General features: G+C 44.7%; 1 protein-coding gene across 1 annotated transcript; it reads left to right on the top strand.

Moving 5' to 3' along the window:
* The first annotated feature begins 158 nt into the window (after positions 1-158).
* LOC139434806 (claspin-like) lies at positions 159-10701 on the top strand. Its single transcript, XM_071204756.1, is given in 27 exon segments — positions 159-207; positions 1475-1516; positions 1519-1576; positions 1741-1844; positions 1847-2164; positions 2167-2213; positions 2215-2287; positions 2434-2608; positions 2610-2623; positions 2756-2892; positions 2894-2926; positions 3020-3040; positions 3042-3214; positions 4054-4109; positions 4235-4428; positions 4538-4656; positions 4658-5037; positions 5574-5607; positions 5793-5874; positions 5971-6107; positions 6221-6382; positions 7265-7386; positions 7490-7620; positions 7833-7956; positions 8219-8298; positions 8481-8633; positions 10140-10701. Coding segments are annotated over 27 exon segments (3144 nt in total). The 3' UTR covers positions 10266-10701.
* The last annotated feature ends 1480 nt before the right edge of the window (positions 10702-12181 follow it).

The raw sequence follows: 12181 nt of genomic DNA, 5'->3' as shown, positions 1-12181 counted from the left end.
GGAGGAAAGTTCAGAGGCATGTTTGCAGGTGGGGGAGTCCATGTGGATGTTGAAGTCACCAAGGAGTAACAGACGGGGAGAGGGATGAAGCAATGATGAGGAGTTCAGTGAGATCAGAGAGGAAGGAGGGGTCCGGTTTGGGGGGCCGGTAGATGAGGATGACTGTCAGTGAGGGAGGGGCTTTGAAGGCGAGGAATTCAAAGGATGGTACTGAGGGGAGGGTGAGTTCTGTAATCCGGATGTTCTGGTTGTGGATGACAGCCAGCCCACCACCACGGCGTGAGGGGCGGGGTTTCGTGATGTAATTAAAACCAGGAGGTGATGTTTGGTTGAGGGAGAAGAAGTCGTTGGGTTGTTGCCAGGTTTCAGTGAGCAGAAGGAAGTCAATCGATTTGTCCAGAATTTGTTCGTGAAGGATGTGGGTTTTGTTGGTAGTGACCGGATGTTGAGGAGGGCGAAGTTGGTCAGGTGGGGGATTGGAGGGGTGGTGGCAGGGTGGAGAGGTATGAGGTTATCCAGGTTAGCAACACGAGGGTGGGGAGGAGAAGGGGGGTGGTGGTGGAGCAGAGGTGGGGGGCATGGTGGTAGGGAAAACTGGTTTGTTATGCGTATTGGGAGGCGGAGGGGAGTGAAATCCGCTCCGGGTATTCTGTGGAGCTGGGAATGTGGAGGAGCAGGTTGTGTTGGGAGGCGGAGGGGAGTGGAATCCGGTCCGGGTATTCCGTGCAGTGTAAGAGGAACAGTAGGAGGTGCGCTCTGATGACGCCTTCAAGTGTGCGACAGTGTGTTGGGTTAGAGCAGATGGATGGTATGGATTGTTGTCCGTGCTGAGAGTAAACGAAACTGCGACGAGTGTTTCGGTGGATTGTAGCGGGGTCGACGGAGGAGTCCAAGATGTCTGATGACTGAGGTGGATAACGGGATGGAGGATTTATTAAGTGACAGAAGCTGTGAGACGGTGTATTTTCAGCATGATGACAGGCGGAAAGGCTGGACGCAGTGGGTTAGCGGCGACCGCCGGCTAGCAGGCTAGCTGCACAGAGGTAGATGATTCCCGTGGAGACGAGGAAAATCCACGACATGGGAGGAGGACGTGAACAGCGGGACGGAACAGATGCACCCCAGATACGAAGGCAGGAGGCAGAGAGAGTCCAAGGATGTTGTGTGCGGTGAGGACAGACAGGAGGTAGGTGACTGTAGCAGATAGCAAATAGCCACCCGGCACTTTGATGGGTGAGGGCAGCCAGTTACAGACAGCAGCAGAGGCAGAAGTCCCAAAGTAACTTACAAAAAGTCCAAAAGTAACTTACAAAAAGTCCGAGGTAACTAACAAAATGATAGCTGGTGTGGAAGAGGGTAGCAGAGGCGGAAAAGCGGCGAACAATCAGCCCCGGCGTCCTTTCTCGCTGAAGGTGTACACACGGAGACTCATGATGTGTGTTTGCATCTTTGACATGTTGTTCTGTCTCTGTAGAGTCCACGCTTGGCCTCCCCTATCACATCCCTCAGCCCAAGACCACGACCAGTTCTTCAAGAAGAGGGCCAGGCCAGAGGGTCCCGCCATGAGACTGTTAAAGTAAGGATTAATGTAACGGATAACACGCATGTAGGGCAACAGCTGGCCATACGGGAACAAAATGACTGTCCATTGTAATGATTTTATAATAGGAAGTGCATTTCCTTCATACACACACAATGAACATTTACTCACACTCATTTTTACGTTTTTCTTCTCATCAGATCTACCAAATTTTCAGCCAGGATGTTGGAGACGCCATTAGCTCCTCCTCCCCCCATCATCGCACCCAGTGAGCAGCCACCCACAGAGCAGGACTCTCCTCCGTCCACTCAAGATCCAGTCCATCCCTCTTCCCTGCCGCCACCTCGTCCCAGCTGCAGGAGAGCCTCAGCCCAGCCAGAAAGGCAGCAGCGAGCCTCGACCAGGACTCTGGACCCATGCTGTACCTCTCTGAGAGTCTGCAGGAGTCAGAGGGAACAGATGCACAGAGACGTGCCTCTGATTCTGGGGAAGCTTGTCCTGCAGAGCAAAGCCAGAATGCGGTGATGTCCGACGCCCCTCAGAGAGAGTCTGGGGCTGTGGTGGAGCCTTTAAACGCTCGGTGTGCTGATTCTGCTGTTAAAGAGCCTTCAGTACAGCAACCCACCAACCCAAGAAGGACAAATTTGCCTTACTGAAGAAGTTCGGACTGAACCCCTCCACCCGTCGCTAAGCTGTGTGCAGATGAAGGAGCCTTTGTTCAGCTCGAGCCTCCACAGCTCAACTCTGGTGAGTGATGAGGTTTTTTTTTAGGATCGACGTAAAGTAAGAAAAGAGAAAGTGTGAGAATGAGTGCATTTGATCTATATATTGTATTTAAGGGGAGAGAAACTTGTTGACAAATGATCTTGTTTTCACCTCTTTCCTTCAACTAGGGGTTGAGGCACTGAAGGAGCGTTACTTTCGTCACTCCAAAAAGCACGTACGGCCTCAAGGAGAACGAACGATGCAGCTCACCATCGTCCGCAAAGACAGCGCCCCCTCTGGACAGGAGGAGCTGCACACTGAGTCGCTCACTGTCACTGTTAAAGAGGGAGCAGAGGAGCTTCCCGACCACCAAACCAGGTATGGATCCACATGTGAAGTCCATTTAGAGGCCGTGGACCAGATCGTTTATGTACGTTTCAGCATCAATACCAAAGAACGGAGAAATAAAACTTGGAGGTGTAACAATATTCCTCTGTTCCTTTTCTTTAGGGGAGAAGCTGCTGACTCTGAAGCAGCGCCTGCAGCTCGCCATGGCCCAGAGGAGACAGGAGGACAGGGAACGCAAGGCTGAGCTGAATCGCCTCGACAATGAGGACTGTGGAGAGGATGAAGAGGAGGAGGAGGAGGGAAGACATGACGGATGAGTCTGAGGCAGAAGAGGTAAGAGAAGTGTGTTTGTTGTTGCTTTTGAAATGACTAACATGCTTTATATATTTTTGTACTCACGGAAAACCTGATCTTCTCCTTTAACAGAATGTAGATGATTTACTGGGAGGGGGATGATGGTGAGGAAGAAGAGAAGGAACATGAAGACGAGGAAGGCAGTGTGACCCGGAGTATTAGAAGTCTGTCTCCTGTGGCTCTGAATGGACCATCGCCGGTTCCTGACATGATGAACAGGGACTGCACACTCCTGCTGTTCCCCGGGAACTCCTGCTCTCGCACAGGGTCAGTGTGTGTGTGTGGGGAGTGTCCTAGTTGTGTGTCTTGGTATGTTTTTACCATTGTAACTAGGGATGCTCTGATCGAGATCGGCCGACACTTTTCTCTGTGCGCGGCAAACAAGCTCGCCAAAATGGCCTCACCAGTCTGGCAGTATTTTAAGGTGTCCTAAAATGACGATAAAAAAGCGGTATGCAACGTGTGTGTGAAGCAGAAATCCTGCAGCTCCGCCCGCTGTGACGGACCGGTGAGCGGAGCAAAACACACACTACGAGTTAGACCTAACAGACTTAGCTATTTTATCTACCTCTGGAACAAGCTAAACTAGTTATACATATATTTATTCTTCACTGTCGGGTCACTCATTACTGGATCAGTGAGCTGCATGAGATACTGATAGGCTGTCAGGAGAGAGGAAAGGAGAGCGCTTCCGCTCATTTCTCCCGTGTTATTATCCAAAGTGAATGTAAACTTGAATAATGTACATCATTTGAATGTAATAATTAAGTTGATTGTTGTTTGTGGAAGCTCCAGTGAATGACCCCCATTAACTAAGTTTTAAAACATCACTTTAAATGGAAGATTTAAAGTGATGTTTAAATCTTCCATTTAGGCCCCGCCCGCTCGATCGGATCGGCGATCGAGCCTCCCTAATTGTAACTTAAATTAATCGGCGAATTGTAAGCAAGTTTCTGTTACTTAACCATAACCTGGTTGTCCTATTAATGAAAACAAAACTTGTCAAATAGCTATGCATTCGCACAAACATTTTTTTTCTTATCGTTGTTGTTCATTTTAAATTTGTTTGCGCAGTATATTGACATATGATCTGCTTTACTTTTTAGCGATGGTTTAAGACAGTCTGGTCCTTTTGGGCAGAACAGCTGCAGCAATAAGATGGGTGAGTAAAAAGAAAGACCTTTGTTTTATTTTACATTATTTCACTTTAAGAGCTTTTATTGGGTGAATCCTTTTGTGCAAAATGTGTGTATTATCTTCTCACTCTCTGGTCCTTCCTGTCTTCAGAGGACGAAGACTCTCTGTCCCTGGTGAAGGACAACAGCAACAACAGCAGCTTTGAGCTGGCTGGCTCCATGATCACCTCGTACCAGCCTATCAGCTATCAGCGCTCTGCAGGGAAAAGCATCTCCAACTCCTCCATTTTCCGCTCCCCCCCTCGATGCTCCTTCAGGCCCAGCTTCCTCGGCTCTGCCTCTAGGGTAAGATATCATATTTTTCATTATGTTTAAGACACCAACAAATCTAAATAACATCATCAGTGGTTTGAAATCTCCCAAACATATGTCCACCTTTTTTTTCCTCCACCAGAGTTCAGGCAAACTCTCTGAGCCCTCCCTCTCCCTCCCGGTTGAGGACTCCCAGGACTTGTATGCCCCTCCGTCCCCAGGAGCCGACTCGGGGCCCCACAGCAGAGCGGCTTCGGGCCCCCGGAGGAGACTCCCAGGGTCGCTTCTCCCTGGAGGAGGACCCCCACTCGCAGTTACTGGATGCCGACGGCTTCCTGAACGTGGGGCCGCGGCCCGGTGCCCCCCACTCCCACAAGAGACAGTTGATCCTGGACAGCCTGGATGAAAACGCCATGGACGCTAACATGGGGGAGCTGATGGGCATGTGCTCGGGAGTTTTCGGCTCCAGCAGGGCTGAGGGCCTCGGAGCCACGCAGGAGGGAGAGCTGCTCGGGATGTGCTCCGGAGTGTTCCCACCAACACAGGCAGGAGAGGACAGAAGGGCACGTGACCACGATGAAGAGTCTGATAACACCATGGATCAGCTGCTGGGGCTCTGCTCAGGGAAATTCCCCAGTCAAGGTAAAGATTTGCTGACTTTTTTTAATATGGTGTATTTTATGTTCAATCACCTACAGTGTGCAAAAAAGGTTTGACAGACAGGCTCACACTAGACAAGACATTCAGGTCTTAATAATTTAACTAATATTAAAATGTATTTATTGTGAAGGGGAAATAAATGGTTAGCTTGAGGCAGATAAACTATGCCGTTGAGATGAGTGACTTGTTCAAATTCATACTTTTTTGTGTTTTTGGTTTGAATTTCTCTTGTTATGATTAAACTTTATCAACATATTTTCTAAAGCTATGATATTCTGTCTTTTCCAATGTACGCTGTTTCACATGTATACAAAGATACCCAAAGCAATATTTTTACCAGACGCCTGAACGTAAATCACATCAGACATTACAAAAAATGTATGTACTTTCCTTTATGTACATTTCCTGTTGCCCTGGGTCTTTAACATTTTTAATTTCAATGTTTAAGAAATGGTTTGAATTATTGTTTTTCCAGCTACACAACATTTACATTTGTTTCCCTTTGCTGCCAATTTCAGGTTCTGCTCGCATGGCTTCGCGAGCACAAGACAGGTACAGTACCAAAAGAAAGACCTGGAATAATCCAAATCATCATACATATTATTCTATCTATTCCCTCTTTTTCTACTACTCATTATTTCAAACCCTTTAACAGCGTACATCGAAGGTAACATTAATTGGAATATCTATATTCAGTGTAAGATTCTCATGCTCATTTCTTATTTCTTAATCTAAAGTAACAAGAAGCCAGATGAAGGAGAGGAGGATGAGGACTGCGAGTTCCGGCTTCTGTCAGATGTGGAAAGTCACAGCGAACAGGTGAGAACACGTGCCTCCATTTTGATTTAGTCAAATTCAACATACTGGATTTACGTCTATTGGATGCAAATGACAAGTGAATTGTATATTTCATAGGAGGATGATGATGATGGTTTGGCGGAAAAAGAGGAGGATGGAGAGGAGGCCGATGAAGACGCTGGTGATGATGATGTAGAAGAGGAGGAGATGCAAGCTGTCTTTGCACCACACAGAGTCAAGAAAAAGAAGAAAATGTAAGTGAAGAATCAAATGGAACTGTTTAGGTAGCACCATGGACATACACGCGTCGTATACTATGATCACGCTGTAGCCCTCGTGTTGATAGTCTCTCACATGCTGTTCTCAGGCATATGGCCGACTACCTGGAGGCAGAGGCCGAGCTGTCCGGCAGCGACATGGACAGTGACGATGAGGACGGCGACGGAGGAAGCGAATACGAGGAAGAGGAGCTTCTCGAGGATCTTCCCTCTGATGAAGAGCTGCAGGACCAGGTCAACAAGATCCACATGTGAGTAATGTCCCAAGATAAGGCTGCCTTAAGGAGTTTCCTCCAATTGCTGCTCCGCTCATAATAGAGTGTTGCTGGGATACGGGAGTTGGCATCACAAGGGCTCCCTTGACAAAATTGAATGGGATTTTTCCATTGGATTTTGGAGTATAGCAGAAATAAGCTCTGAATCAAACGCATGCTTATGATGCATGTTTTGTTCAGCAGTATACTCTCAATATATTAAGCACAACTTGAATGACTTTTGATGTGTAAATGCAATCACCAGAAGTACATAGCTAACGTTATAAAGGAACTAGTTCACTGACACATGGCAGCGCATTACCACCGCTAAGCTAAAGGCTGCTAATGTTTAGTCAATTGTTAGCAACCACTTCAGACACTCACTGTTGGTATTAACTGCAGAGTAAGCAGTGAGCTTGTGTTAACCACAGACATTATTTAAAGCATCTCACTGAAAACATATTCACAAAACCTCAGACTTTGAAAGGAAGGAACCTGGAATGGCTAAAATGCTGACTTACTGCGCCGCTCTTTAGGATTAACTCTTAGAAGTTTGTAGGGGTGTAACTGTGCTCAAACTTTACTGTTTTGATAAATCTTACGTATTTAGGTCACGGTTCCGTAAAACATTTTTTATCATTTATTTTGAAAATTCTTAACATTTAACAAAAGTTTATAACACTCTTCATTATTTAGTTATAGACTGGGTCACAGGGAATATCAAGCTGAGGGAGTTGCATAACGAACCGATGATTCTGAACCAAACAACTTGTGAGATATACATGTCCCTTTCACCCCCAGAAACAATGCAATGAGGACGTCTTCTTAAGTTTAGGCATTTAAATGTGAAATCTCACCCATCTGGGATTGTTCCTACAGGAAGCAGATCATGGATGATGACAAGCGCCAGCTGAGGATCTACCAGGAGCGTTACCTCGCTGACGGCGACCTTCACTCCGACGCCCCCGGACGAGCTCGCCAGTTCCGCTGGAAAAACATGGGTGAGTTTATAGATTGAGGGAATGAATACCATATATTGTATACTATGTACACTGGTATTTAGAAATGAGTTGTTAAACCCAACTTTTTGAATTCTCTTTCCAGACGATGGTTTCAACATGGACAGGACGGGAGCAGAGGGGGAGGAAGGGGAGGATGATGAGGATGAGGTGGACCCAGCTGAGCTCCAGAGGAGGAAGGACAGGCTGGAGAAAGAACAGTGGCTCAGAGAACAGGTATGTTGCTGTTTTTGCAAGTAATAAGAGTTATACCTAGATAATATTCAGGAGACATCATTAAATATAAATGTGCAGTATTTACGGTAATAATAATACCACAGTCTTCAAAGAAACATTTGGTTGATTCTTCCCTCTCTTCTGCATGAGGGGGGGGGGGGGGGGGGCTGTTGTTATTTTGTCTTCATTCCTTCCTCTGTCTCTTCTCACAGTCTGAGCAGAAAGCCAAGAAAGGGGAGGATTTGGATGCAGACGATGAGAAGGTTGGAGAACAAGAAGACAGTCAGTTTATGAAGCTGGCCAAGAAAGTGACTGCCAAGACTCTGCAGAGGAAAGGTCAGTTTGAGACGAGGCCTCGCAAACAAAATCCCTTGGATTTAAAAACACCCAGGCATGCTTCTGTTCTGTAACAATCACACTGATAGATGGTCTCTAAATTCATTTTGATAAGCTTATAGGTCTCCAGATAAAGTGTAATCTTACTTTCAGTTCTAAAAGAATAATAATGATTATAATAAAACGTTTCATACATTATGATACAGTTGTTAGATTGGAGTATAGAGTATTTCACTTTCTAACTTTTAAACTTTCAAACCAGAGCCCAGTGCGGCATCACAACCAACGAAGCAGACGACATCAGCTCTGAACCTCTTCCAGAGGCTCTCGCAGCCCTCACAGGTACCTCACCGTCAAGTAAAGAAATGTGGATTTTCTCACTTTTCAATCCTTCATTATAATTTTGTTACACGATTTAGATTTGATATCAAAATATTGCCCAACCATTGTGATCTCAGAGATTAGCATTTGTTATATTTAGCTTTTACAAGTTCAATCTAAGATGTTCTTTACATGTCTTCCAGGTAAAGAGAGGATCCCTGCTGAGTCAGCCCCCGTCCGTCCTCCAGAAGCTGGCATGCATCTCAGACGGGAATCCTCTGGCTCCCAGAAACAGCCGAGGATTCCTGTTCCAAACTGTGTCTCCTGAGAAGGACAAGTCCACCTCCAACAAACAGGTGAGCTGTGCACCATGGTGTCCCTTTGCTCAAACGAGTAAACCAGTCATTCCTTGAAAACGCATAAAAGATTTCTTAATTGAAAAATTCCTTGATGTGCTCAGGGCTTGAGTGGGAGGATTTCGTTTACCATTACATCAGATGATGAAAATGGAATGATTATTATCTTTATATACTTAACTCCAGGATAAAAAAATAAACCTATGATGGCAACAGTTTAGAAATCCATCAAATCCAATGACTGTGTTTTGGATCTGCTCCGAAATGTTATGCGTTCTTCATTCACCCCTGCTATGACCTTTCACAAAGTTTAATTAAAAAAATAATATATATTGTTTAAAAAGTGTTTTTGTAGTCCTGCTCACAATCAACAAACCGCATTTTAAAAAATAACCTCATTAATGTTATAGCAAAAAGGTAGTGATTGCATTTAGTTTACACATCTGTAAGAAACTGATGGTAATAAATTGTGTTTATTAGATCATATTCAATAAGTGGTAGCCTTTAAAAATGTGAATGCATTACACGGAGGAGCATTTGAGTCATTCAGAGATCTGACCTCCTCTGCACTATTGATTATTCATTCTGCTACCTTACTTCAAAAAATGGAATTATGTCATTCCGGGTGCACACATTGCAATAAAGCCCCTAATGGCTCATTAATTCGTTATGAAACCATGTAGTTAAATGGTAACCAGCATCTACCGTGACCTTTCACACTTTTGTCCCAGTGCCCGGTTTCACAAAGCTAGTAGAAAGCACTGCCTACACACAGGTTGCACAAGGTAGAAGGGTCAAAAGTACCAAAATCATTTGTTTGTCCTGTGGATCTGGCGTGACCGCGCATTGATAATGATGAGTGTTTGTTTTGATTACATCAATGTTTCAAAAGGAGTGAAAAAGGGGGAAATGATCTCATATTAAAAACATCACAGCTTGCGTGTTCAAAATCTAAGAGGACCTATTGCAACAAGTGGCCAAGAGGCTGCATAGATGTAGAAAAAGTCACCTGATCTTAAAATAAATAGGCTCATGGTGCTTCTTTCTTTACTGTATGCTTTAAAAATACTGCATGATACTAGAGTAGCCATATTGGTGCCTAATCTTTGACCTAAAAAATGGTCTGTCATGTTTGTCCAGCCCTTTTGAAAAACAGGGGGTTTAATCTCTGCTCTGGCCTTCACCAGTTACATTTACATCATGTTTGTCTGTGTTTTTGACCAGAACTCACTGTTCTAAAGGAAGCACCAAAACAAATCACTTTGCAAAGATCGCTCAGTGTGATTATCATGTCTACTTACTCTGATGTCTTCTATATTTATGACACTAGGGGGAGCCAGAGCCCACTTCTCAGAATGAATGTCTTTATTTACCAAGCATGTTTTAGCACAAGATTCACCATTGCATTTGTGTTTATTGGCAGCAGTTGATTAGTTATATCACCACAAAAACATTGCTTTTATGTATTCTTTGGCAATGTTTATATTTATTGTGTTTGATCATCAGGTGACGAAGAAGAGGGGGCCGGTGGAAGCGGTGACCCCCACAGCCAAGAGGCCCTGCAGAGAGAACAGACCTGCAGCACAGACTAAAGCCCCCCAGAGGAGCATCTTCAGCTTCCTGGACCACTGAGGGAGCAACACTAACTAAAGACCAGAACTGACCAGCCACATCCAGTATTTCACAAGCTATTAAGATTTAAAAAAAATGAACAATGGTTATGGTTGCGTGCAAAGCTGGTGGACATCCTCTTAATGAAACACAAATACAGATGATTGTGTTTCACATGTTTACATTGCTTTAAAACGGCAAACTAAAGCACACCACTGAGGCATCTCTTGATGTTTTACTTCTTACACACACACGCTTGCTGTCAGGTTAGTGTGTGTCAATTTTAAATCCATTATCAGAAGCGTCCATCGGTCACACCGTTCTTGACTTGGACTTTCTGATGGAGGTCCGATATGAATTGTTTTATCATGTAAATAGGATTGATTTTTTTGTAGAGAGCTTTTGTATGATGGTTTAAATGTATTTGTTTTACATTGTAAATAAAATTGTATTTTAAGATATTGTCCTTTGTCTCTTAGAACAGATGCAAGCTATCAGAGCTTCTGCAGGTGCTCCGGTGTGTGTGTGTGCGTGCCACCAACAGATGGACACATTTCTGATCTATTTACAAATCGGAAGATACAGTGGGGCAAAAAAGTATTTAGTCAGCCACCAATTGTGCAAGTTCTCCCACTTAAAAAGATGAGAGGCCTGTAATTTTCATCCTAGGTACACTTCAACTATGAGAGACAGAATGGGGGGAAAGAATCCAGGAAATCACATTGTAGGATTTTTAATGAATTAATTGGTCAATTCCTCGGTAAAATAAGTATTTGGTCACCTACAAACAAACAAGATTTCTGGCTCTCACAGACCTGTAACTTCTTCTTTAAGAGCCTCCTCTGTCCTCCACTTGTTAACTGTATTAATGGCACCTGTTTGAACTCGTTATCAGTATAAAAGACACCTGTCCACAACCTCAAACAGTCACACTCCAAACTCCACTATGGCCAAGACCAAAGAGCTGTCAAAGGACACCAGAAACAAAATTGTAGACCTGCACCAGGCTGGGAAGACTGAATCTGCGATAGGTAAGCAGCTTGGTGTGAAGAAATCAACTGTGGGAGCAATTCAGCCTCAAGCGCTGCCTATGGTCGGATGAAACCAAAATAGAACTTTTTGGTAAAAACTCAACTAGACGTGTTTGGAGGAGAAAGAATGCTGAGTTGCATCCAAAGAACACCATACCTACTGTGAAACATGGGGGTGGAAACATCATGCTTTCGGGCTGTTTTTCTGCAAAGGGATCAGAACGACTGATCCGTGTAAAGGAAAGAATGAATGGGGCCATGTATCGTGAGATTTTGAGTGACAACCTCCTTCCATCAGCAAGGGCATTGAAGATGAAACGTGGCTGGGTCTTTCAGCATGACATGATGATCCCAAACACACCGCCCGGGCAACGAAGGAGTGGCTTCGTAAGAAGCATTTCAAGGTCCTGGAGTGGCCTAGCCAGTCTCCAGATCTCAACCCCGTAGAAAATCTTTGGAGGGAGTTGAAAGTCCGTGTTGCCCAGCGACAGCCCCAAAACATCACTGCTCTAGAGGAGATCTGCATGGAGGAATGGGCCAAAAATACCAGCAACAGTGTGTGAAAACCTTGTGAACCAGTGGATGAAAATTACAGGCCTCTTTCATCTTTTTAAGTGGGAGAACTTGCACAATTGGTGGCTGACTAAATACTTTTTTGCCCCACTGTAATACTCAAGGTACCAATTTGATGAATCTGACTTTTCCGATTTCTCCATCACGAGGTCTATCACATCATTTGTGGGTTTGAGTGAGATATCTATAGATTCGAAAATAATATGATACATTACTATTACGTCTGGGTCTCTGTGTTTCATTAAAGCTCCGCTCTGTGTGTGTGTGTGTGTGTGTGTGTGTGTGTGTGTGTGTGTGTGTGTGTGAAACGAGAGAGAGAGAGAGAGAGCGCAC

This window comes from Pseudochaenichthys georgianus, chromosome 11 (genome assembly GCF_902827115.2).
Source record: "Pseudochaenichthys georgianus chromosome 11, fPseGeo1.2, whole genome shotgun sequence".
Taxonomy (NCBI): domain Eukaryota; kingdom Metazoa; phylum Chordata; class Actinopteri; order Perciformes; family Channichthyidae; genus Pseudochaenichthys; species Pseudochaenichthys georgianus.
The sequence above is the reverse complement of the archived record's forward strand: the minus strand, read 5'-3'. Positions and strand labels throughout refer to the sequence as shown.